Consider the following 26,892-nt stretch of genomic DNA (forward strand, 5'->3'; position numbering starts at 1 on the left):
CCCAATTCCAAAAAAAAGTTGGGACACTGTAAAACAAAAACAAAAAAAAGTGAAGATTTGCAAATCATGGAAATCCTATATTTCACTGAAAATAATACAAAGCACTGAGGGTCGGCACGGTGGTGTAGTGGTTAGCGCTGTCGCCTCACAGCAAGAAGGTCCTGGGTTCGAGCCCCGTGGCCGGCGAGGGCCTTTCTGTGTGGAGTTTGCATGTTCTCCCCGTGTCCGCGTGGGTTTCCTCCGGGTGCTCCGGCTTCCCCCACAGTCCAAAGACATGCAGGTTAGGTTAACTGGTGACTCTAAATTGACCGTAGGTGTAAATGTGAGTGTGAATGGTTGTCTGTGTCTATGTGTCAGCCCTGTGATGACCTGGCGACTTGTCCAGGGTCTACCCCGCCTTTCGCCCGTAGTCAGCTGGGATAGGCTCCAGCTTGCCTGCGACCCTGTAGAACAGGATAAAGCGGCTAGAGATAATGAGATGAGATGAGATGAGATGAGACAAAGCACTGATTCTTGAAACTTTGGCAAAAACGTGTCCCACTAAGAAAAGTGCCAAGTCTGTTGGAAATTAATAACATTTTCATAAATAAAAAAAAATAAAAGTTATAATCAAACTTTGCACATATGTAAGGTTCTTTTATAGGATTGTTTTTATTTTTTATTAATTTAATGATTATATGCTGGCCACTGCCTACAAAATCAGTTGTCCTCGGATAGGAGCTAATCATTTCAACTTGATTAAAAAACAAAAAGTAATAATTTAATTGAATAATACCTTTACTACATGAAAGAATACATTGTTATATGTATTTAAAACTGCAAACAGTAAGTTTTGAACAATGTTTACTATTATTTTGTGGTTGCTCAAAATGTGTCCCACATATTCGTCACCACCGTCAGATATTTACAAAAAGCAATAAAATCAGGCAACTACAAGGTCAACTATATTCCCGAGGACCCTCTTTTCAAACCTTCAGCTCTACTGCATGCTTCCAGATTACTCAAGCTCCTGCAAGTTTGGTATTTTCTCTTAAACTTGTTCATATTTTTGGACACTGCTACAGTCACAACCATACCATGTCAACACTGTCACTTTTGTATAAAAAATATTAGATTAGATTAGTAATGGTAATAACATTATTACCATTACTAATGGTATTATAAATAGAATAGTAATAACATTATTTCTTACTATGATGATTTGATATTTGATGATATGGGGATGGAGTACTTTTAAAAATGATATTGCTTAATTATACCTTAGGCCTATATTCCTTGAAAAAATGTTATTACATTGCTCAGGATTGTTATTTTTTTGGACCAAATAGTTAAATAAAGTTGTTAAGCAAAAAGCCATTGACTTTTTGGAATTGAAATTTGGAATTATATGTTGTAATGAGGCCACTGTCACCACTGTCAGAGGGAGTTTTATTTTTTTTTTAATGAAAATGCTTACAACATGTTTCTTCAGTGCTGTTGAGTTATGAAAGTAATAGTCTCTTTTAATGCAAAAATAAGTTTGTTAAATAAAAAAACATTACTTTGTCTCCTTAGGCTGAAAGTAAATATTGTATAATATTAGATCTTTAAAGGAGTACACGTGAAACTGTATAAAAATTGAATTAAAGTGAATATTCAACTTTTAACAGTGTATATGTGTGCTAAGAATGCCAGATGATTTTAAAACTCTACTAAATACATATTAGACCAAATATATACAAAATAATTTGCTTTTTATTGCGTCTGACGGTGTTGACAAAAAGTAATAGCTGAAAAAATGCCTATTTTATGAAAAAAATACAAAATGAGGAGCTTGCACCGGTACATTGCTGAACAGCCAAGGCCTTGTCCTATAATGATATACCTTTAGATTTTGCAATTTAAGTAACTTATTTTCAAAATTAAAACCTGTTTTATCCAAAATCCCAAGAATCAGTGAAAGACAACATATCAAATGTCGAAACAGATTTATTTTTTTTAAATATATGCTCATTTTCAATTTGATGTCAGCAATACGTTTCAGAAAAGTTGGGACGGGGCAACAAAAGACTGAAAAAGTTGTGTAATGCAAACAAACAAACATCATTTGGTTAATTGGCAACAGGTCAGTAACATGACTGGGTACAAAAAGAGCATCCCAGAGAGACCGAGTCTCTTAGAGTCCGGGTGCTAAACTGGCCTGCTTGCAGTCCAGACCCGTCTCCGATTTAAAACATTTGACGCATTATGAAGTGCAAAATACAACAAAGGAGACCACAAACTATTGAGCAACTGAAATTATATATCAGGCAAGAATGGGACAACATTTCTCTTTCAAAACTACAGCAATTGGTCTCCTCAGTTCCCAAACACTGTGTTGTTAAAAGTACAGGTGATGCAACACAGTGGTACATATGCCTCCTCCCAACTTTTCTGGAACGTATTGCTGACAAAATTCAAATTCAAAATAAGCATATATATTAAAAAAACAAACAAACAAACAAACAAACAAACAAACAAACACCCCCCCCAAAAAAAACACCAATAAAATTTCTCAGTTTCAACATTTGCCATGTTGTCTTTGTACTATTTTCAGTAAAATATAAGGTTTCCCTGATTTGCAAATTATCCCATTCTGTTTTTATTTACAGTTTACACAGCGTCTCAACTTTTTTGGAATTGGGGTTGTATGTATGTGGGGTGAAGTTTGACTAAATCAGAGGTGCGTCTCAACTATGCATGATTCTGACCTTGGACTTGAGCACAATGTTTTGAGGGATATCAAGTAAGGAGTTGTATTAATTCCAGCACCACTGACTTACAGTTTGATTCAACCACATCATCATGCTGAATTTTGTGTTTTGGGCTGGAATTCCATTTGGGGCCAGTATTAAAAACACAACATGACATTTGTGGAGCAAGACGGAGTACATGTGCATGGATGAGGTGAGAATAGAGGTGGTCAAAGCAAAGGAGTTCATATATCTGGACAAAGTAATGGTGAGTGTGGAAGAGAAGTGAAGAAAAGAGTGCAAGCAGGTTGGAATGGATGGAGGAGAAGAGGATGTCGGGAGTGATTTCTGACAGAAGGATACCAGCAAGAGTGAAAGGGAAAATGTACAAGACAGTAGTAAGAGCAGCGATGTTGTACGGTTTGGAGACAGTGGCACTGACAAAAAGACAGGAGGCTGAACTGGAAGGAGCAGAGCTGAAGATATTGAGATTTTCACTGGGAGTCATAAAGTTGGACAGGATGAGAAATGAGTATATTAGAGGGACAGGACATGTAGGATGGTTTGGAGACAAAGTGAGAGAGACGAGATTGAGATGGTTTGAACACCAGAGAGATCCAGGGTATATTTTGAAAAGAATGCTGGAGATGGAGTTGCCAGGTAGAAGGAAAAGAGGAAGACCAAAGATGAGATTTATGGATGTGGTGAAGAAGGACATGAGGACGGTTTGTGCGACAGAAAAAGATATAGAGGACAGGAGGAGATGGACAGATATTATCCGCTATGGTGACCTCTAACGGGAGCAGCCAGAAGCAGATGATGATTAATAATGTCATGTTGTGATTTTAATCAATTACTGAGGACATTAGAAGAGGCACCATCTTTAATCAGAGGCACTGCTTACACCAAAAAAGCAACAGGGCAAAGGATTTTGTCAGGGATTAGTGGCAGACTGCCAGGTCGCTCCGTTGTGTGTAGCTGTCGATATTGATTTTAAAAGTAACTCAGTATGTTACACAGGGAAATGAATACTTAAGTATGAGTGAAAAATACTGTGGCGAGCGTGCAGCATGGAAGAAGAGTCTGGAGACAGAAATCTTAGTTTCTCAGTCATTAGCCTGTGCTACTTGCTCTCGCTTTATTAGCATTCGCCAACACTACTGATGAATGTTACACCAGCTGGAAGGTGACTTCACTGCTGCGTCGACGCACGGTTAAGCTCACGTTGGTGTTTGAAAAGGCCGAGCGTGATAAATTTTTTGATCCCTCCCACTATAAATCAAAATCTGATTGGTTAATTAATCTGTCACTTCCTACATAAACATACACTGCCATGGCCTTCTGTCCCAGCAATTAAGTCCTAACCAGTGAGTGAGCCAGCTCTAAACTCTTCTCAGCCTAGACACAACAAACAAAAAAAAGTCTCATTGGCTAACTTGATTTTAATGTTTTCAGGACAGTAACCCTTTCATTCCTGAAGCAAATTTGATAGAAAATGAGGCCAAATTAGAAGAGAATAATTATGATGAAATTATGAAAGCAATTAACAAATGAAAGAAATTAAATATAACATTTGAAATGCTGATATGTTCGGGCTTCTCTGAAGGCCTAGAAGACCCTGATGGTTCCCCTCTGGTAGATACCATTTTTTCCACATATTTTAATTACCAAAAAAGTTAGCATTATTTTTTAAAATTAATTTTACTACTCAAATAAGATAATTAAAAGCATGATAAATGGTTTTACTCAAGTTAAACCTGTTAAATGGACATTTTGAAATTAACTATAAAAGATGGCAAGTTAAGTCGTGTTAAACCTGAATATACTACCTGAAGTATTTAACAAGTATAAACACTAAAGATAATACACCCTTATCAAATTTCTGAATGACATGCATGTGCCATTTGCTGAACTCAACAATAAAACAGTTATTGGACTATCATCATCATCTCCAAAGGATTTTTATGGATCGTGGACATTAAGGGCCCCCTTACAGGGTTAATGCTCTGTGCTAGCTGCTCAAGACTCAAGAATTTTCATTCATCTTTTGTTTCCGATCGCTAAAAGGGACAGTTTGTAATTCTGAGAAGCTCAAAGATGCTCGGACATGCCCAAAGGGGGAAAAAAATAGAGAAAGGTTTCACATAGTTTGCTTTCGCTGTTCAGTGTTTGACTGATAAGGGTGTTTAAAGTATGCCACGAGTATGTCTGATCCTTCTTAAGCCTATCGAGGCTCAGGCTGGCTAATTGTGATCAGGTTTTGGATATGATGGAGCTGAAGGTCCAGGGTTTGGCTAATTCATCAACTTTTTATTTATGTTTATTTATTCTGCTTATATTCTTCGGTTTTTGATTTTCTCTTAATCACAATCATCGCTGGTCCTGTATGCATCCTCCTTCATCCTTTTTAACCTTTATCATTTCATAAATACCCTAATACAGTGGCCTCCATAATTATTGGCACCCCTTGTGAAGATTAGTGAAAAGGGTTAGGGAAAAAAATCCACCTTTTGGTGAAGTAGCTTCATCTCATATTGAAAAAAATTAGAAAAAGCCAATCTTTAATTAAAATTAATTTATTCAGAAAAAAAAAAACTCACCAAGAAATAATTTTCAACAAAAACACATGTGCCACTATTATTGGCAGCCCTGCATTTACTATTTTGTACAACCTCCCTTTGCCAGTAAAACAGCACTGAGTCTCTCCTCTAGCATTTTATAAGGTTGGAGATAGACAGCAGGACATCTGAGACCGTTCCTCTTTACACAATCTCTCCAGATCATCCAGGGTCCTCGACCCTCTCTTGTACTCTCTCTCTCTCTCCTCTTCAGCTCACCCCACAGGTTTTCACTGGGGTTCAGGTCAGGGGACTGAGGTGGCCAGGGCAGAAGCTTGATCCTGTGGTCAACGAACCATTTTTGTGTTGATTTGGACATATGCTTCGGATTATTGTCCTGCTGGAAGATCCAATGACAACCCAGTTTTAGTTTCCTGGCAGAAGCAGCCAGATTTTGATTTAAAATGTTCTGGTATTTCATGGAGTCCATGATGCCGTGGACCCTAACAAGGTTTCCAGGGTCTTTGGAGGAAAAACAGCCCCAAAACATCACAGAACTTCCACCATATTTTACAGTTGGGATCGGGTTCTTTTCATTATAGCCATCCTTCTTTTTACGCCAAACCCACCTTGAGTGTTTACTGGCACAAAGCTCCATTTTTGTTTCATCAGACCATAGAACATGGTACCAGTCAAAGTTGTAGTAGCGTTTCGCAAACTTCAGGTGCTTATGTTTGTGGTTGACTGACAGAAAAGTTTTTTTTCTGGCATACCTTCCAAATAATCTTTTGGCATGGAGGTGGAGTCTGATGGTGGTTTTGGAGACTTGGAAACACCAAGATTTTACTTTTTCTTGTAATTCACCAACAGTGATCCTTGGGAATATTATTTTACCTCTCTTGCAATCCTCCTCACTGCACGTGGGGGCAAAATACACTTGGAGCCTCTTCAAGGCGAGTCTGTAACAGTTCCAGTTGGTGTCCACATTTTTTTTAAATTATTACCCTAACAGTAGAAATGGGCATTTTCAGGTAAGTAGATATTTTTATTATCATTCTCTGACTTATGAAGGTCAGCACACTTCTCCCTCATTTGGTTTGTGTGTTCTCTCTTATCTTTCCTATGTTGATGGATGACTACGGGAATCTGGCCTCTGTGTCACCTCATATTTGTACCCCAGTTAATCAGGAAATCATAGATTACAGCTTGAAAGTTCCTACACACTCCAATCAACTCAAACCTGTACAATTTAATGGGAAACATGCTTCAATTACACTGTGTATAATTTCCAGGGATGCCAGTAACAGTGGCACATGTGTTGTTGTGAAATAATTATTGCTTGATGAGGGATTTGTTTTTCTCTGAATAAATTTATTTCAATTAAAGGTTGGATTTTTCTCATTTTTTTCAGTGTGAGATGAAGCGACTTCACCAAAAGGTGGATTTTTTCCGAACCTTTACAAGCGGTGCCAATAATTGTGGAGGGCACTGTAAGTATAGTGCACAGTCCAGAAACTGGCAGTACAGGTGATTTGTACCTTGCAGGGAGGTGGAGACAGAGTAGTTTTGATATCAGGTGGAAGAGGGAGAGGTTCCGGTTGACTGATATGTGTTTTGTCCACTATGGATGGAGTTTTTTCGTGGACCTCCTGAAATAGTAGAAAACACATTGCTTAAGACATGACCTATGTTTTATTTCCTGCAATAACAAAATAGTAACTGAGTAAAGTCTGAGGACTCTACCGTCTCCTCCTCACTTGCAGGACAAGGTCTTTTAGCACCTCTAGCCTGATGTTGGTCAGGTGGTCCATCCATGGTCCAATAAGAACCCTGAACACAGAGACAAGGAAAATGTTTAACTTCACTACAAACTGCGTCTCAGACTCAAGAGCCTAAAATGATCTAAACTGAATTACCGAAAGATATAAACAATTAGAGTAGCAAAGAATGGTCTACCACTGTGCTTGAAAGTTTGTGAACCCTTTAGAATTTTCTATATTTCTGCATAAATATGACCTAAAACATCATCAGATTCTCACACAAATCCTAAAAGTAGATAAAGAGAACCCAGTTAAACAAATGAGACAAAAATATTATACTTGGTCATTAATTAATTTGAAGGTGAAATTAGAGTCAGATGTTTTCAATCAGTGGGATGACAATCAGGTGTGAGTGGGCACCCTGTTTAATTTAAAGAACAGGGATCTATCAAAGTCTGAGCTTCACAACACGTTTGTGGAAGTGTATCATGGCACGAACAAAGGAGATTTCTGAGGGCCTCAGAAAAAGCGTTGTTGATGCTCATCAGGCTGGAAAAGGTTACAAAACCATCTCTAAAGAGTTTGGACTCCACCAATCCACAGTCAGACAGATTGTGTACAAATGGAGGAAATTCAAGACCATTGTTACCCTCCCCAGGAGTGGTCAACCAACAAAGATCACTCCAAAAGCAAGGTGTGTAATAGTCGGTGAGGTCACAAAGGACCCCAGGGTAACTTCTGAGTAACTGAAGGCCTCTCTCACATTGGCTAATGTTAATGTTCATGAGTCCACCATCGGGAGAACACTGAACAACAATGGTGTGCATGGCAGGGTTGCAAGGAGAAAGCCACTGCTCTCCAAAAAGAAAATTGCTGCTCGTCTGCAGTTTGCTAAAGATCATGTGGACAAGCCAGAAGGCTATTGGAAAAATGGTTTGTGGACGGATGAGACCAAAATAGAACTTTTTGGTTTAAATGAGAAGCGTTATGTTTGGAGAAAGGAAAACACTGCATTCCAGCATAAGAACCTTATGCCATCTGCGAAACATAGCGGTGGTAGTATCATGGTTTGGGCCTGTTTTGCTACATCTGGGCCAGGACGGCTTGCCATCATTGATGGAACAATGAATTCTGAATTATACCAGCGGATTCTAAAGGAAAATGTCAGGACATCTGTCCATGAACTGAATCTCAAGAGAAGGTGGGTCATGCAGCAAGACAACGACCCTAAGCGCACAAGTTGTTCTACCAAAGAATGGTTAAAGAAGAATAAAGTTAATGTTTTGGAATGGCCAAGTCAAAGTCCTGACCTTAATCCAATCGGAATGTTGTGGAAGGACCTGAAGCGAGCAGTTCATGTGATGAAACCCACCAACATCCCAGAGTTGAAGCTGTTCTGTACGGGGGAATGGGCTAAAATTCCTCCAAGCTGGTGTGCAGGACTGATCAACAGTTACCGGAAACATTTAGTTGCAGTTATTGCTGCACAAGGGGGTCACACCAGATACTGAAAGCAAATGTTCACATACTTTTGCCACTCACAGATCTGTAATATTGGATCATTTTCCTCAATAAATAAATGACCAAGTATAATATTTTTGTCTTATTTGTTTAACTGGGTTCTCTTTATCTACTTTTAGGGCTTGTGTGAAAATCTGATAATGTTTTAGGTCATACTTATGCAGAAATATAGAAAATTCTGAAGGGTTCACAAACTTTCAAGCACCACTGTAGAGTAAGAGTAAATGTAATTAAGTTAGACATGCAGTAAAAACTACAAAATTTTAAAATAAAGGCAGAATAAATAAACATTCAGTGTGGACTGAGTAATAGAAATTATTCTATCCACATTCACTGGATATGAGCAATCACATGCTCTGATTGGCTACTCTACTACTAGGATATCAGCTCACATATCGTGAGTAGAGAAAAACTAAATGGCGGCGCGTGTTGCTGAACCAACCAAGGATGAAACAAAACCCCAAAATTGTTATCAAGTATTTAAAAGAAACAGAAATGGCGAAAAGAATATAGCCCCCCCATCTCCGTTCCTCACTCCAGCACAGTCAGTGGCGGAAATGCACCTTTAAGTTGGTTTGCCAACCATCAAAAAAAAAAAAAAAAAAGCCTGAAGAAGACCCCCCCCCCCCCAAATAAAAAAAAGCAACAAAATATGGAATAAAAGTATTTGATGGTAAGAGCGTATCTTTTTTTATTTTTCAAGAATTATTATAGCACTTTTCACAAATTGCTACTGTCATTTCGTCGGTTTGTTTACATTCTAAGCGGAAATGATTTTGTTGGACGTTTTGTATAGTTTTTATTTATCGAATTTGCAAAAAATCAACATAAAAATGCTCTGTTTCTCAATATCTAGTGAATGTGGATAGAATAAAACAGTTATTCCACTCAATCTCGTCATACATGGCTTATAGTTGACTCGGTGCTACATGCCTCATCAGCGATCAGCTCATGTACGACTCGATTTCATGGAATAACTGCAAATTGATTCTGCACTGCTAACACTTTTTCAAGGGAGGAGGATGCTGTGCAATTTTGGTGGTATGTGGGAAAACCCCTCGCACCTCCTGAAACTGTCGGATACTATTAATGAAGCCCCGTCTTGAGACTGTAGCGTGCGGCTATTACATGTTAGAACAGTCACTAAAACATTTAGGATTCTTCAACTGAATCATATCACCTTCCCAGGGTCGCTCTGTGGTCTTGGAACTTTCCGGAAGCATTTATTCAGGGAAAGATTATGTCGAATTGAATTCTGCATGAAAAAAAAAAAAAAGCAGAAACCTTGCTTTGAGTCCAAACGTGATGGCAAATTTCACCAAACATATGGTACACAGCACACATTAGGCAGCAATGGAACATTATTTGAAGTGTATAAGGTCTCTGCACTCCACCGTACCTTCCAGCCTCTTCCTGCTCTGCTGTAGAAAGGGAACGTATCGCTGATCCATGTGTATATATCGTTCAGACTCAGCTTTCTTTCTGGAGCAGAGCTTATTGCCATTGCAATGAGGGTGGCATAACTATGTGGTGGCTTCCCTTTGGAGTTTGGTGGAGGGGAGGAGGCTGGGATGGATAGGGGCGTATCTCGTTCTCTTCCTCGTTCTCGCTTTCTCTCCCCTCGCTCTTTCCCTGAGCGGAGACTGCTCATTCCCAGCCGTGGGAGCCAGTCGATGCTGGTCAAACTGGAGTCCAGTTCTGACGTCATGGTCAAGGAAGTTGCTGCAGTGCAGGAAGAATGATTTTGGATTTGATCAAACTAATGCAATGGATTAAAACAGCAACAGGAATTCTGGATCTAAGGAATGCAAATCATATTTGCAAAGTTTGAAGAGATGAAATGACTTCCTGGCTAGGTTCTTAACTAAAAAGAAAAGATGAATAAAACTTAAGGGTTCTGAAAAGAAGGTAGAGAGCCAGTACAGAACATGATCCTATAGAAGGATGGATAGACAGTTTTATATTCTTTCCTGTTAGACTCAAATTTGGTGCATGTTTGAGAGAGAAAGGAAGAAAGAAAGGGAACACTTACAGTTCCTCTCGTCTGTCAACAGGCCCCAGGCTTCACACTGTCAATTTTTAATGCCGTCATCTGTTACACAGAACTGAAGATGATCACGGAGGGCTTATTTTCCCCTTCTCCTTTTCCTCCTCTCTTCCTCTTTCGGTTTATCAGGCTCTCATTTCCCATCAAAACAGCTCTTCTAGAGTTTTTAACGTTTACCCTCTCTGTCCGTAATGTTTATTTAAACCAAAAGAAGGGGGAAAATGGAAAAAACAAAAACCAACCTCTTCGGAAAAGTTCTTCCTTTCTCTCTCTCTCCCTCCCTTTCTCTGAAGAACGTCACACACACTCCACCTTCAGTATTCCTCTGTTCCTTTTGCCACTCCTCTATTTGGGTGCCCTCTGTCCCCTCCTACCCCACATGGCCACACCCACACTGTCTGCTGTTGAAATTCTTCTACAACTGAAGCAAGGACAGGAGCGAGACAGGACTGAGTCATACAGTAACAAGGCACAGTCCTGCACTCGCAGGCTGAACAGCTAGATCTCTTCAAACCGATATTGTAAATGAAAACAAAATCACCAGAATGCTAATATCTGTGTAGGAGCGTCTTCATTTATTTATGTATTAATAACAATGCACACACAAAACAATTCTCAAAATCATATGAGAAAAATTACAAGAAGAAAATACTTGGCATTTCAAATTTGAACGAAATGATTTTTAATTAAAATATAACTTGTACAAAGATAATTCGATGCATCGTGATACTGCTGCCTTCTTCTTTGAGACTGCTGTTGATGGCGTAGTGCGCTTCTCCTACAGGGAGCTGAAGAAGTTGAGGAGACCTGTATCTGGAGAAGGATGAGCTAGAAGCTTCTGGATCTGTGAGCAGAGATATGGAAGCAATAAGAGGCGAAAAAAAAAAAACACCAATAACTGCATGTGACAAAAAGTTTCATATTTACTTACTTCCTTATTCAGTAACCAGCACAGCTGTTCTGCAGTGTTCTATTTTTCAGGAAGGGTTTCTAACTTTCTACAGTTCTAAATTCCATAAAAGCCATCAGCATATATTCAAATCACCACGAAAAGTGTCAAAAGTTAAATATGATTCAACTGATATTAATTTAAGTAAGATTATACATTAATGGGTGCTACATAAGTGTACATAATTTTATAGTGGCTTATACTCCTCATCTTCATATCCTTTATTTAAGCAGGTAAAGTCTCATTGAGATTAATGTTGTCTTTTTAAAGGTGACCCGGCCAAGTGAGAGACTAACAAAAAAAAAAAAAAAAAAAAAAAAAAAAAACACACACCGTTAACAAAACAAAATGCACAAGTGCAAAACCAAAAATACAACAGCAAAAGGTTAAAAAAAACAGCAAAAGTAAAAAAAGCAGTTAAAAAACCCCACAAAAAACAGCAAAAGTTAAAAAAAAGTAGTTTAAAAAAAAATGCATGCGCAAAGGTAATAAACAGTAAAAATAAAACAAATAAAAAAAAAAAAAAACAGCAAATGTAAAAAACACAAAAACAGCAGCAAAATAAAAACAGTAAAAATAAAAACAGAAGTAAAAAAAAGCTGTAAACACACACACACACACACACACACCAAACAGTAAAAACAAAAATACATAAAGTAAAAAACAGCAGTAAAATCAAAATAGAATCAGCAAACGTAAAAACAGTGAAGCACAGCAAAACTAGAGAAAGTAAGGCAAGTTTATTTATATAGTACATTTCATACACAGTGGCAGTTCAATGTGCTTTACAGAAGTAAAAGCAGAACAGTAAACAAATAAATAAAAAAAAGTAAAAATAATAAATAAAATAAATAAGTAAAAAAAATAAATAAATAAAAAGCAGTAAAAAAACAAAAAACAAAAAAACAGCAAAACAAAACCACAGCAAATCTAATGACACAAAAGCAAACCTTATAACACAGCACATGAAAAAAACAACAGCAAAATGAGAAACACATCAACATTAACTCAAAATGGAAAGACTAGATCCTATGTCACATGTTCGTTGCTGACTGGCTACAGCATCAATCTGAGAACTCATGGAAAATGGAGAGCTGGAGGATGTTTACAAATCACATGGAAAATGAACCTAAATGAAGCTCCTGATGTTTTTAATCACACGTCAGCTTTACAAGCCACTAATACGCACCCAGAGTAAGGTCGGTGCCTCTGGAAGTTAACGCTCTAATGCGTTTCTGAATTTGCTGTTGCGTATTTCATGCGTTTTGCACTTCCAGGCCACCGTACACCATACTGTTTTATGCAGTGAAGTGGTACCTCCTTAAAGTTGGGGTGCTTGGCATCTTGTACAAGTTGCAGCATTATGCCCTCTGTGGTGGTGAGAAAAGCTCCGCTCTGCTTTAGACGCGAGAGAGCAAACAGCCGGTCTGTCTGACTGGGGAACAAGAGCCACACGTTTTCACCTCATCCATGTTTAATGTCAGAGGACTGAAGCGTTAAAGTGAACTGAAGCTATAAGTGAACTGCGATACCTCCGAGACGAGACAGCATCTGCAACGATATGTACCTCCATACCTCTATCCAGAAGATCATAGGTTGTACACTGTAAATAAAGTAGGAGAAAGGACTCGTACTCTGCTGTGCAGCCATAAGCATAAATCAATTACGGTAGAGAAATATATAGCGGAGTTTACAGCAATGCAGGCTTGGGCCTCAATGCCACACAGTATGGCCTGCTTGGGGTCACCCAGGCTTTTCAGCTCGTTCTCCACACTCTCTGTTAGCATGGAGAAGCGGGTTTTAGTGTGGGGTTTCAGGCCCTCGGCACCCAAATCGGACACAGTTGGACCCAAGCCTTTAGGGTACTGCTCAGTCAGGATTGGGGGAATACCCAGGATCCGACAAGCCTGCAACAGAGGAAATCACACGTGAAAAACGTCTGGCTTGGGATCAGTGTTATTACACCGTTGACGAGGTATTCTTTGGAGTTCGTTTTGTACCAAATATTCGTCTTATGGATCTTTTTTCAACTGTTTAAACAAAGATGGAGCAATTATGAATTTAATCAACTTCATTTTCCATAAAAGCACACTCTCTCTTTACCATTACAATTTTCTTGTCATTCGTTTTTTTTTTCCAGATGTTCCCAATGAGATTTCTGCCACAACAGTCCATTTTTAGGTTAGTACAATGTTTTCTGAATGTAAGGGTTCTAGGATGCTTAGCTTCCACGAAGCGGCACGGTGGTGCAGTGGTTAGCACGGTCACAGCAAGAAGGTTCTGGGTTCGAGCCCCGTGGCCGGTGGGGGCCTTTCTGTGTGGAGTTTGCATGTTCTCCCCGTGTCTGTGTGGGTTTCCTCCGGGTGCTCCGGTTTCCCCCGCAGTCCAAAGACTTGCAGTTAGGTTAATATGGGACGGCCTTGGGCTGAGGTGCCCTTGAGCGAGGCACCGAACTCCCAACTACTCCCCGGGCGCTGTTAGCATGGTTGCCCACTGCTGTGTGTGTGCGCGCGCACTCATTGTTCACGTGTGTGTGTGTTCACTGCTTCAGATGGGTTAAATACAGAGAGGAATTTCATGTGGGCGGCACGGTGGTGTACTGGTTAGCGCTGTCGCCTCACAGCAAGAAGGTCCGGGTTCAAGCCCCGTGGCCGATGAGGGCCTTTCTGTACGGAGTTTGCATGTTCTCCCTATGTCCGCGTGGGTTTCCTCCGGGTGCTCCGGTTTCCCCCACAGTCCAAAGACATGCAGGTTAGGTTAACTGGTGACTCTAAATTGACCGTAGGTGTGAATGTGAATGGTTGTCTGTATCTATGTGTCAGCCCTGTGATGACCTGGCGACTTGTCCAGGGTGTACCCCGCCTCTCGCCCGTAGTCAGCTGGGATAGGCTCCAGCTTGCCTGTGACCCTGTAGAACAGGATAAAGCGGCTAGAGATAATGAGAATGAGATGAGGAATTTCATGTGAAATTCCTCTCTGCATTTAACCCATTGTTGTTGTTCTTCCAAGGTGGTCAGGTTTTCTGAAAACATACCATTTTACAAAACATTTATACAAATCTTTCCACAATCTTCATCACAGTTATAATCTTGACGATCATAACTGGGTGGAAAGATGACACAGTGAGAGGTGCGGCTCCTGGGTTCCTGGTTACATCCTGTGCATGTTTTCCCTTGTGTCCATATTGGATTTCAGCAGGTTCTCTCTCTGGCTTGCGCTCACCTCCCAAAATCAAGCCAGTTGGTAGAGTTGTTCTATTTGGGAAGCCAAGGCCTAGTGGTTAGAGAAGCAGTTTTGGGACCAAAAGGTCACTGGTTCAATTCCCTGGACTAGCAGGAATGGCTGAAGTGTCCTTAAGCAAGGCACCTCACCCCGGGCTGCTCTGGGTATGTCGTATGTCACTCTGGAGAAGAGCGTCTGCTAAACGCCTGTTATGTAATATTAAAATTTTCCCTAGGTGTGAACGAGTGCATGCACCATTCTCTGAAAGGGCTGGTGTCCTAAACAGGGTTATTACTGACTCATGCCCAGTGTTCCCTGGTTATGCTCCACATCCACGCTGATCTAAAGAAGCACTGTATTTCACCAACATGGTGTAATGATCAGGCCTGAGTACTCAGCAGCAGACATCTCTAATCTGGAACTGAAGTTACCTACATTATATGAATATACACTCACCGGCCACTTTAATAGGAACTTGTTCTTGATTCTAAGATTCCCGTTCTTGGCTGCAGGAGTGGAACCCAATGCGGTCTTCTGCTTTTGCATGCAGAGATGCTTTTCTGCTCACCACGGTTGTAAAGAGTTACTATATCCTTCCTGGCAGCTTAAACCATGAATCTGGCCATTTTCCTCTGGCCTCTCTTATCAACAAGGCGTTTGTTTCCACCCACAGAACTGTTGTTGTGTAGCTCACTCGATGTTTTTTGTTTGTCGCACCATTCTGTATATACTCTAGAGTGCTGTGTGTGAAAACCCCAGGAGATCAGCAGTTTCTGAAATACTCAAACCTGTATCTGGCTCAAACCAACACCCACAGTGGCCACAGTGAAAGAAAGTTACACTTTGAGATCACAGTTTTTCCCCATTCTGATGTTTGAAGCGAACGTTAACTGAAGCTCTTGATTTGTATCTGCATGATTTGCTGCATTGCGCTGCCGTCAAGGGACTGGCTGATTAGAGAACTGCATTAAACAGCAGGTGGATGAGTGTCCCTAATACAGTAGCCAGTTAGTGTAGGCTTGTGCCCATCACACCCATATGTGCTTGGTGTACATCGCATTCCAGATTTAGTCCCGCTTTGCTGTTATAATGACCTCCACCCTTCTGGAAAGGCTTTCCATTTGATTTTGGAGCGTGGCTGTGGGGATTTGTGTTCATTCAGCCACTAGAGCGTTAGTGAGATCAGGCACTGATGAGGTCTGGGGTGCAGTCAGTGTTCCAGTTCATCCCAAAGGTGGTCAGTGGGGTTGAGGCCACTAGAGGTCGAGTTCTTCTCATCTCATCTCATTATCTCTAGCTGCTTTATCCTTCTACAGGGTCGCAGGCAAGCTGGAGCCTATCCCAGCTGACTACGGGCGAAAGGCGGGGTACACCCTGGACAAGTCGCCAGGAGGTCGAGTTCTTCTCGACCAAAATTGGCAAACCATGTCTTCATGGAGCTTGCTTTGTGCACAGGGGCATCGTCATGCAGGAACAGGTTTGGACCTTTTATTTCCACTGAAGGGAAACTGTAATGCTACAGCATACAACAACATCCTATACAACCGTGCGCTTCCAACTTGTTGTGTAGCAGCGGTTTAAGGACAGCCCCATTATGGGTCAGAAGGACAAGCGCCCACAAACATTTGGCCTGAGAGTGTATTTCATTACAAGCATTTAACAGAAATACGAGTGCTAGCATTTTCTATAATTAGCCCTTGCCTTGTTTGTGGATTCATTTCAAAATGTTATACAAGTGTCTCCACCCACCTACAAACAGCTCACGGGGTCCAGTCAGTATCATTCACAGTAACGCATATACAATAGGGTGGAGCTTAAATGACTGGAAACCAATTTTCTGTCATTTTATTTGGTCTTACCCCCTGAACATGTTCCATTTGTACTAAAAACCATATAGACAAAGTTTGTGCATTATATCTTAAATTTTAATGGTAGCTCAATCAACTCGAAGATAACAAAAGTAATACATTTTAATGCAAAATTTGCAATAAAAATCATACATTGTGTACAAAGCTCAAAGAGATGAAATATTTTTGTGTATTTATAATGCCGTGTGTACAAACTGTAAACTATATTATTATATACTTCGTAAACAATTCTAGTCTTTTGCAATTCTGTGATGAAGCTCGCTGTGATCGCGTCTTGTTTAATGTATGATTTATGTAATTTTATTTTCTTCTATTTTGTGGATGTAAGTTTTAGAAAAATTAGACACGTGTTCTTGGGCAGCTCTGTATTTGTACACTACCGTTCAAAAGTTTGGGGTCACTTTGAAATGTCCTTATTTTTGAAAGAAAAGCACTGTTCTTTTCAATGAAGATCACTTCAAACTAATCAGAAATCCACTCTATACATTGCTAATGTGGTAAATGACTATTCTAGCTGCAAATGTCTGGTTTTTGGTGCAATATCTCCATAGGTGTATAGAGGCCCATTTCCAGCAACTCTCACTCCAGTGGTACAATGTGTTTGCTCATTGCCTCAGAAGGCTAATGGATGATTAGAAAACCCTTGTACAATCATGCTAGCACAGCTGAAAACAGTTGAGCTCTTTAGAGAAGCTATAAAACTGACCTTCCTTTGAGCAGATTGAGTTTCTGGAGCATCACATTTGTGGGGTCGATTAAATGCTCAAAATGGCCAGAAAAATGTCTCGACTATATTTTCTATTCATTTTACAACTTATGGTGGTAAATAAAAGTGTGACTTTTCATGGAAAACACAAAATTGCCTGGGTGACCCCAAACTTTTGAACGGTAGTGTATATATTGTACAGAACTACAGATTCAGAACATATTCGGATAATTGCACACAGACACGTATTCGAAAGAAGCACCCATTCTACAGGCTTTTTATTTAGCCTATTGGCACTTTCTTTTTGATATATTTTATCAATAAAGTAAATTTAAAAAAAAAATATTGCTCAACAAAATAGTTTATTTATACAGTGACAAGTAGAGTAATGTGGCATATTTACCACACAATAGTTCTGTATCCGGACTTCAGAGGTACTCAAAAAAAAAAAGAAAAAGGGGGTCTTCAGTTTGGGTTTGGGTAGACCAAGGGCCAGGAGAGGCTTTTTTCCTAAGCATGTTTTCAGCTTATGTTGTCAGGCACTGTGGGATGGGATCAGCTAGATCAGTTAGCTCCATAACGTTAGTGATCAGTTTTTAAAATGATTAACACTATAACAATTGCACAGTGTACATTTCACTGTATACTTTGCAATAAACCCTTAATAAACTGATCATATTTAATGCTGCCACAGTCCATTCCAGTGTAGTATTATTCTAGGCCCATTTTCATTTTTGTTAACATTTTACCAGAATTATTTATATATACAGTGGATATAAAAAAAAGCGTACACACCCTGTTAAAATGGCAAGTTTTTCTGATGTAAAAAAAATGAGACCACGATAAATAACTTCAAAACTTTGCCCACCTTTAAATGTGACCTATAACCTGTACAATTCAATTGAAAAAACAAACAAATCTGTTTGGGGGAAAAACATAAAATAAGCTGGTTGCATAAGTGTGCACACCCTGAAACTAATACTTTGTTGAAGCACATTTTGATTTAATTACAGCATTCAGTCTTTTTGGGTTCACATCTACCATCAATTAAAATGACTCTGATTAACCCCAAATAAAAAAGTTTAGACATTTACTCAGTTGCATCCTCCAGCAAAAGCCAGCGTTCAGAGAGCTTACAAAGCATCAAGGGGATCTCATTGTTGAAAGGTATCAGTCAGGAGAAAGGTGCAAAAACATTTCCACAGCATTAGATATACCATGGAGCACAGTGAAGACAGTCATCAAGAAGTGGAGAAAATATGGGACAACAGTGACATTACCGAGAACTGGACAAGATGAAAACTGGTCAGGGAGGCTGCCGAGAGGCCTACAGCAACACTGAAGGAACTGCAGGGATTTCTGGCAAGTACTGGTTGTGTACTACATGTGACAATCTCCTGTATTCTCCACATGTCTGGACTATGGGGTAGGGTCAAAGAAAAACATCAAGGCCCGGCTAAATTTTGCACAAAAAATACATCAACTCTCCCAAAAGCATGTGGGAAAATGGGTTATGGTCTGATGAAACCAAGGTTGAACTTTTTGGCCACAATTCCAAAAGGTATGTTTGGTGCAAAACCAACACTACACATCACCAAAAGAACCCCATACCCACGGTAAAGCATGGTGGTGGCAGCATCATGGTTTGGGGTTGTTTTTCTTCAGCTGGAACAGGGGCTTTAGTCAAGGTGGAGGGAATTATGAACAGTTCTAAATACCAGTCAATTTTGGCCCCAAACCTTCAGGTGTCTGCTAGAAAGCTGAAGAGGAATTTCAACTTTCAGCATGACAATGGGGCGGCACGGTGGTGTAGTGGTTAGCGCTGTCGCCTCACAGCAAGAAGGTCCTGGGTTCGAACCCCGGGTCCGGCGAGGGCCTCTCTGTGTGGAGTTTGCATGTTCTCCCCGTGTCCGCGTGGGTTTCCTCCGGGTGCTCCGGTTTCCCCCACAGTCCAAAGACATGCAGGTTAGGTTAACTGGTGACTCTAAATTGACCGTAGGTGTGAATGTGAGTGTGAATGGTTGTCTGTGTCTATGTGTCAGCCCTGTGATGACCTGGCGACTTGTCCAGGGTGTACCCCGCCTTTCGCCCATAGTCAGCTGGGATAGGCTCCAGCTTGCCTGCGACCCTGTAGAAGGATAAAGCGGCTAGAGATAATGAGAGGGATGGGATGAGCATGACAATGACCCCAAAAAGGTTTTTTAATGGCCCAGCCAGAGCCCAGACCTAAATCCAATTGAAAATCTGTGGGGTGACCTGAAGAGGGCTGTGCACAAGAGATGCCCTCGCAATCCGACAGATTTGGAGCGCTTTTGCAAGAAAGAGTGGGCAAATATTACCAAGTCTAGATGTGGCAGGCTGATAGACTCCGACCCAAAAAGACTGAATGCTGTAATTAAATCAAAAGGTGCTTCAACAAAGTATTAGTTTAAGAGTGTGCACACTTATGCAACCAACTTATTGTACATTTTTTTTTAAATGCTTTTCCCCACAACAGATGTTTGTTTTTCAGTTGAATTGTACAGGTTATAGGTCACATTAAAGGTGGGCAAAGTTTTGAAATTATTTATCGTGGTCTCATTTTTTTTACATCAGAAAAACCGATCATTTTAACGGAATATATATATAAAAATCAAATTAGGTGGTAAGATGGTCATATTTAATAACTTTAAAAATTAGCTCCACCCTAACATACAAATACACACACACAAACATGCTATTACAAGCTAATAAATGTTGTCTTACAACATGGAGTAGTTCCATTGCTGGACTTGCAATAGGCCTTGATATCATGGACGATTCTTTGGGTTAGTCAAAGACAGGAAATTAAGATCATGTGAAATAATGTCACATAAATGTAAAAAGGCTAAACAATGCCTAGAAGTAAAAGTGGCCATAGAGCTATTAATTTAGCTGGTTAGCTAAATACTGTCTTTTTTTTTTAATTTGTGGTGAGTGGTGTAATTAGAAATGATGGCTAATTATAAAGTCTTTCTGTTAACATTGCTTATTTAATGGAACTATAGTGTACTAAATGGCGAGCTCCAAATACTAATATAATGCTCACACCAGCCTCTGAGTAAAGTCCAGCTGAGGCCCACAAACCAAACTATCAGTTTGGACTCCATCAGAAAAAAAGTGACATTTTTTAGCCAAATAGAACAGAAGGGTTACAGTATAGTGTATTACACCATGCGGTCTAAGAGCAAAAGGCTGTACAAGCATGTCCAAAACAGGTCGAGTGACAAATTACCTGTAGAAGTCTTGCTGCATTACTCACAATATTGGAGAACTGGAAGATCGTTGGTCTGAACTTCTCTTGCATGTCGCACAGCAAGAGCACTGAGCTTTTGGAGGACAGCTTTCCTACACGCGCCACTGAAAGAGATCGTTTAATGTAACTACATTTGTCAGGAGAAACAAACACGTTGATATCTACCGTAACTAACTCTGAAGCAACAGCTTCATGGATGTTAGTTTGATCACTTCAGCTCTGGATGCCACTCATGAGAACATTTAGGTGGCATGGCACAACAAGATGTCTGTTTCACTTTATGTTTAGTTCACTCTTATTGTAAGCTCATGTCCAGTTTTGTGTGAAATGTAGCACCTTTGAATGACTCCAAAGCTCCACCCACTCAACGTAATCATGTCATACCATTCGTTCTTTCATTCATTCATTTTCTATACCGCTTATCCATTATGGGTTGCGGGTGAGCTGGAGCCAATCCCAGCTGACACTGGGCAAGAGGCAGGGTACATGTTGCCAAGCTATCGTAGGCCTAACACACAGAGAGAGAGAGAGACACACACAAACAACCATTCACCATCATATTCACACTTATGGGTGATCTAGAGGAGCAAGTTGACCTAATCTGCATGTCTTTGTTTGGACTGTAGGAACAAACCTGAGGAAACCTTCGCAGACACAGCGTTTTTTAGACTAATTTTAAGACTAGTTTGTTTCATGGATGGCACAGTGATGTGGTGGTTAGCACTGTTGCCTCACAGCAAGAAGGCTCAATGTTTGATTATCGAGTTTCGATTTCATAAAAATCGGTGAAATTTAGTTCCCTCTGAAATTTGGTCATTGTGATATGTTTATTTTTGTAATATCTTTAAAAAAAAAAAAAAAAAAACAGGTCATTCTGTGGCTGGGAAGTTATTTAATCTAAGGGCATTCCCGAGCAAATAATGTGCAAGCAATCGCTTGCTTCACGCAGTCAAACAGACAGAGGAAGTCCATGTGCGCACGCGCAGGTTTACCTGAGCCGTCGTCGTCTTCATCTTTTGGGTTTTACGGCAGCTGGCATCCACAGTGTTGCATTACTGCCATCTACAGGTTTACCTTGACCGTGCACTGACCGTTCCATCATTCTGTCGCTAAACGAACAGCTGATCACACGGAGGTGCTCACCGACTGCCGATATTTATTAATTAGTTTGGTCCTGCGTTTCCTTTCCTTCGCAACATAACGTCTTATTTTTTTCGCAGTCCGGTTTCCATCAAATCCTGCGCTCTGATTGGCTGGCGAGCGGGTCCGTATCCTACGATACGGACCCCGGTTACGGACCTCTGGCGACTTGCTTGTTCACAACAAACATCGTAGCAATTTGTGTCAACATTTATTTTCACATTTCTCAGGAGAATAGCATTAATTTTACAGCATGGATAGCGATAACGACAGTGTTCACAGCGAAAGCGAGTTTTACTACCCCGAGGAAGAAGGAATAAAAGAAAACATTTCAGGAGAAAGCTAACAACCTCTAACTGTTGCTAACGCCGAGCAAAAACATGGCTGAATCCTGAATGACTCAATTTTGTATAAATAGGGGACTACATAGGCAGCAAAATGTAGTTTTTTTCCTGCCATGGAAGTGCACTTGTATACCAAGGAGGAAGCCATTTGCATTACAGCCGTGAATGAGGATTCAAAATGGCAGCTTGCTTTTCCCTTTTGCTGTTAGAATTTGGTAAAGAAAAAGATAAATATATTATTTACCAGCTTAAAGGAACAGTCCACCATACTTCCATAATGAAATATGCTCTTATCTGAATTGAGACGAGCTGCTCCGTACCTGTCCAAGCTTTGCGTGACCTCCCAGTCAGTCAGACGCAGTCAGACGCGCTGTCACTCCTGTTAGCAATGTAGCTAGGCTCAGCATGGCCAATGGTATTTTTTGGGACTGTAGTTAGATGCGACCAAACTCTTCTGCGTTTTTCCTGTTTACATAGGTTTATATGACCAGTGACATGAAACAAGTTCAGTTACACAAATTGAAACGTGGCGATTTTCTATGCTATGGAAAGTGCGCACTATAATGACAGGCGTACTAACACCTTCTGCGCGCTTCGGCAGCGCATTGATATCTGAGCTCCGTATCAATGTGCTGCCGAAGCGCGCAGAAGGTGTTAGTATGCCTGTCATTATAGTGCAGACTTTCCATAGCATAGAAAATCGCCACGTTTCAATTTGTATAACTGAACTTTGTTTCATGTCACTGGTCATATAAACCTATGTAAACAGGAAAAACGCGGAAGAGTTTGGTCGCATCTAACTACAGCCCCAAAAAATACCATTGGCCATGCTGAGCCTAGCTACATTGCTAACAGGAGTGACAGCGCGTCTGACTGACTGGGAGGTCGCGCAAAGCTTGGACAGGTACGGAGCAGCTCGTCTCAATTCAGATAAGAGCATATTTCATTATGGAAGTACGGCGGACTGTTCCTTTAAGGTCGGTCCGTATGGTGAAAAACCGTGACCTCGGCCTTGAATACGGACCTCGGCCCAGAGGGCCCCAGTCAGTACTTTCAAGACCTCGGTCACAGTATTTCAGATACGAACCTCCCAGCTGGTAAATAACATATTTCTTCTCACTTTCCGTTACTGTAGTCTGTCTTTCACATTTCATGTGTGCACTCACATCTGCCATCGTTCTCTCCTGTTTCAAATTTGTATCCCACAATGCGTTGCGCGAACAGGGAAAGCCCACCACCTCATGCATGACGTAGTCTCTTGTATTGTGTCACGGTGAGGCAAGGAAAAAATGGTGGAGAATTTAGGGCCAACGGGGCTCTAAATTAATTAACTGTTCTTTTAGGGAAAAAGTAATAAAATCAGAAGTCTTTAACTCGAATTCAGTAGCTTTCGGTCCACTAAAAAATAAATAAATAAAAAATTTGGGCGTCAGGGAAAATTCTTTTTATGGCCTAAATTTGAGAAATCTGAAAGGCAGGGCAGTCTACTTTGAAGTTGGGCCATAAAACTATTAAAAATCTTTTATTTGTGCTTTTACCAGTTAAATAAAGGTTAATGTGAATGAACATATCACAGATTTTTGTTTTTATTGCATGTTGGAAAACAGGCCAACTTTTCTGGAAATGGGGTTTGTACATCTCATCTCATCTCATTATCTCTAGCCGCTTTATCCTGTTCTACAGGGCCGCAGGCAAGCTGGAGCCTATCCCAGCTGACTACGGGCGAAAGGCGGGGTACACCCTGGACAAGTCGCCAGGTCATCACAGGGCTGACACAGACACAGACAACCATTCACACCTACGGTCAATTTAGAGTCACCAGTTAACCTAACCTGCATGTCTTTGGACTGTGGGGGGAAACCGGAGCACCCGGAGGAAACCCACGCGGACACTGTGCAAACTCCACACAGAAAGGCCCTCTTTGGCCACAGGGCTCGAACCCGGACCTTCTTGCTGTGAGGAGACAGCGCTAACCACTACACCACCGTGCCACCCCTGGGTTTGTACATGCAAATGCAAAAAAAAAACCACACCCACTTACAAGAATATTAGTAATTCATTAAGATATCTATTTCTGTATAACTGTAGTGTCTTGCCTTCACTTGTGTGAACTTAGGCAACATGCTGAAATGATTCATGCTCACACTAAAGTATCTGGTGCACTCCTGAACTTTTTGTTTGTCTGATCTTCTGGTCATGTATCAACTTGCTGCAGTTTCTCACCTCTGTGTTTAAGGTTTTACATAAACCTGTCTGTCCACTGACCCTTGCACACAGACCAACAAGTCAAGGAAGCCTGGAAGCAGCACTTACTATTAAAATGCCCAGTGATCTTCAAAGCTTTGGGTTAAACTTGATTAAAGACAGGTCACCACGACTGTCCTGGTGTTATTAGTGAAGTCAAGGAGCTTAGTCCAATTCGTCAGATGTTAGTAACAAATAAAACCTGCTGTGCCTCCAGATACTATCACCCACTTTCAGGACACAGGGAGGCGTTTCAGTAGCACCTCCCGTCACGCCTCCGCTCTTATCCAATAAAAACGTTAAGATTATGATTGACAGCTGGCGCATTCAATCAGACGGCGACAAAAAGCTAACCTGGCTCTGTATTAACTAATGTTCTCAATGCGTCAAAAAATAAATAACCACTGGCTGTGTGTTGTAAATGCTTTTGAGAGAAGCCATACTGCGGTCATTTTGTCCTATATAAGAGTCACAGAGCGTTCACAAACCCTGAAAATATGTTAACGTTTCTTCTTTAAAACAAACAACGGTATTTTTACGTCCAGGGAATAAAACTTCAATTTTAAAAAAATATATATTAAATCAAATTAAATTTAATATTAAATCTAGGTGGATAATAAGTATGCTACCTTATTGTGAGTTACATTTTCTCTCTAAATGTACAGCCAAATAATATTTCATTAAAAACAATCGGTGTTAATGTGACCATGACCCGGAAGTGTTTGTCCTATTCTGTGGTCCATTAAAATCTGGAGATCTTGTCTGAGTGAAGCCAGCAGGCCGCCATTTTACCACTCCCACCGCGGAGCGGATCTGTCCTTTAGACTACATAACATTGGACAAGTTATTTACGTGATCATTGAGAAAATAACAAGTGGTGATGAAAAGGGAGAAAAGAGTCAGGAGATACTTTTCTTCGGGCAAGTTTGATCAGACACAACGGTTTAACACATAAGCCAAATACACGCGATAGGAGTGGTAAGATGGCGGCCAGACGGCTTCACTTCATCAACAGCTCTTCAGATTTTACCTAGAGCTCAGTGTGTGGGCCTTTCCTGTCTTGGAGATGTTTTTGTGTGTTTACAAACAATGACATGCTTTTTATTACTAGCATGGGACTGTGTAAGATCGAATGGAAATGTAACAAAACAAAGTAATTTAAGTATATGTGTAAGTATCTACAACAAACTGTGAATGGGAGCATGTTTTGTTGACATGCTAGCCTTTGTGTTGGTGTGTGGCCCTTGAAGGAGGATTTCGGGGATCATTAACAGTGTTCCTCTGCTGGATAAAACCGCGATTAGTGCTGCAGTGTATTTATTTAATTTTTTTTTAATATTCTGTTGTGTTGGAGTGTGTTTTAAGTGAAGCTTTTGTGCACATCCTGATTGTTTGGGCATCTTTGCAGTGAAAGAGCTGTTAGCTTCAGCTAGCGCCTCTGAGTTGTAGAAGGAAAATGTCAGATTTTGACGAATTCGAGAGACAGCTAACCGAGAACAAGCAAGGTAAGTGGGGAGAAATAAACCTTGCCCTACTTCAAAAACAGCTATTAGTAATAATAACTCACTAAAACCAATAAATGACTACTTACTGGTGTGAGGAGAAGCTGCTGAGGTGACTGCCTGCTAGTGATCTAGATAACATTTTGTAACTCATCATCACATGGTAGACAAACAGCTGATGTTTCTGTGACTTACTAAATTTGTTTTGTCATTCAACACTAATTGAATGCAACTCACTCTATTTGCATACATGGACTTGGACATTACATCGCTTTACTGTCTGGTAGAGAGGTTTTCTTCAAAGCAAAAACACTGAGCCAAGTAAAGACGTAAGCAGCAATATTAACAACATGCCAATCTTATGTTTTCTTCATTTATTGTTGCTTGGGCTTTGGAAAGCTGCAAGGAAACACGGGCCCAATTGTAAAAAAAAAAAAAAAAAAATCATTGGGCACCCTGCTTCTGCTTTGACAGCTGACAGAGATAAAGAGAACAAGCACCACAAGAGGAGCAGCTCCAGGAGCCGGAGCCGAGAGAGGGACCGGAAACGAAGAAGCAGGGACCGAGACAGCCGAGACCACCATGGGGACAGCAAGGACCGCAGACACAGACGGAGGTAGACACTGTTGATTGATTGTTCAGTGGAGCTCCATTTCTGCATCTGGTCTCTTCCTGATTAGATTAGATAGAACTTTATTGATCCCTTTGGGCGAGTTCCCTCAGCATCATTACAGGATAAACAGAGAATAGAAAATAGAGATACGGGCAGCACGGTGTAGTGGTTAGCGCTGTCGCCTCACAGCAAGAAGGTCCGGGTTCGAGCCCCGTGGCCGGCGAGGGCCTTTCTGTGTGAAGTTTGCATGTTCTCCCCGTGTCCGTGTGGGTTTCCTCCGGGTGGTCCGGTTTCCCCCACAGTCCAAAGACATGCAGGTTAGGTTAACTGGTGACTCTAAATTGACCGTAGGTGTGAATGCGAGTGTGAATGGTTGTCTGTGTCTATGTGTCAGCCCTGTGATGACCTGGCGACTTGTCCAGGGTGTACCCCG

The 26,892-nt window shown here is 40.7% G+C and overlaps 3 protein-coding genes across 9 annotated transcripts in view; 1 reads left to right on the top strand and 2 right to left on the bottom strand.

The window, feature by feature from the left end:
• foxj2 (forkhead box J2) overlaps positions 1–10,906 on the bottom strand; it is a 35,717-nt gene extending 24,811 nt beyond the window's left edge. Inside the window, exons 1-5 of one of the 2 annotated variants that reach the window (XM_060921656.1) lie at positions 10,583–10,905; positions 9,950–10,272; positions 9,731–9,805; positions 7,013–7,099; positions 6,808–6,918 (exon numbers count right to left, since the gene is read on the bottom strand). In XM_060921656.1, the coding sequence (XP_060777639.1) occupies positions 6,808–6,918; positions 7,013–7,099; positions 9,731–9,805; positions 9,950–10,258 (582 nt within the window). In that variant the 5' untranslated portion in view covers positions 10,259–10,272; positions 10,583–10,905. Of the gene's footprint in view, positions 1–6,807; positions 6,919–7,012; positions 7,100–9,730; positions 9,806–9,949; positions 10,273–10,582 lie in introns of both variants that reach the window. The other variant, XM_060921657.1, reaches the window with a different exon arrangement.
• A 356-nt stretch (positions 10,907–11,262) lies between these two features.
• isoc2 (isochorismatase domain containing 2) lies at positions 11,263–26,002 on the bottom strand. 3 transcript variants are annotated; one of them, XM_060921664.1, is made up of 6 exons: positions 25,936–26,002; positions 20,596–20,720; positions 13,241–13,453; positions 13,079–13,149; positions 12,864–12,981; positions 11,263–11,441 (listed from the first exon to the last, which is right to left on the bottom strand). In XM_060921664.1, coding segments are annotated over exons 1-6 (594 nt in total). In that variant the 5' UTR covers positions 25,937–26,002; the 3' UTR covers positions 11,263–11,375. The 3 variants fall into 3 exon arrangements, with proteins under 3 accessions (XP_060777647.1, XP_060777648.1, XP_060777646.1); XM_060921665.1 differs by lacking the exon at positions 25,936–26,002 and adding an exon at positions 24,414–24,597 and having other exon boundaries at positions 20,623–20,720; XM_060921663.1 differs by lacking the exon at positions 25,936–26,002 and adding an exon at positions 24,414–24,597.
• The window catches only part of u2af2a (U2 small nuclear RNA auxiliary factor 2a), a 28,747-nt gene continuing 27,168 nt past the window's right edge, over positions 25,314–26,892 (top strand). Inside the window, exons 1-3 of one of the 4 annotated variants that reach the window (XM_060921660.1) lie at positions 25,314–25,514; positions 25,753–25,849; positions 26,246–26,462. In XM_060921660.1, the coding sequence (XP_060777643.1) occupies positions 25,801–25,849; positions 26,246–26,462 (266 nt within the window). In that variant the 5' untranslated portion in view covers positions 25,314–25,514; positions 25,753–25,800. Of the gene's footprint in view, positions 25,850–26,245; positions 26,463–26,892 lie in introns of all 4 variants that reach the window. The other 3 variants (XM_060921658.1, XM_060921661.1, XM_060921662.1) reach the window with 3 other exon arrangements.

Source organism: Neoarius graeffei, chromosome 5, assembly GCF_027579695.1.
Source record: "Neoarius graeffei isolate fNeoGra1 chromosome 5, fNeoGra1.pri, whole genome shotgun sequence".
Lineage (NCBI taxonomy): Eukaryota > Metazoa > Chordata > Actinopteri > Siluriformes > Ariidae > Neoarius > Neoarius graeffei.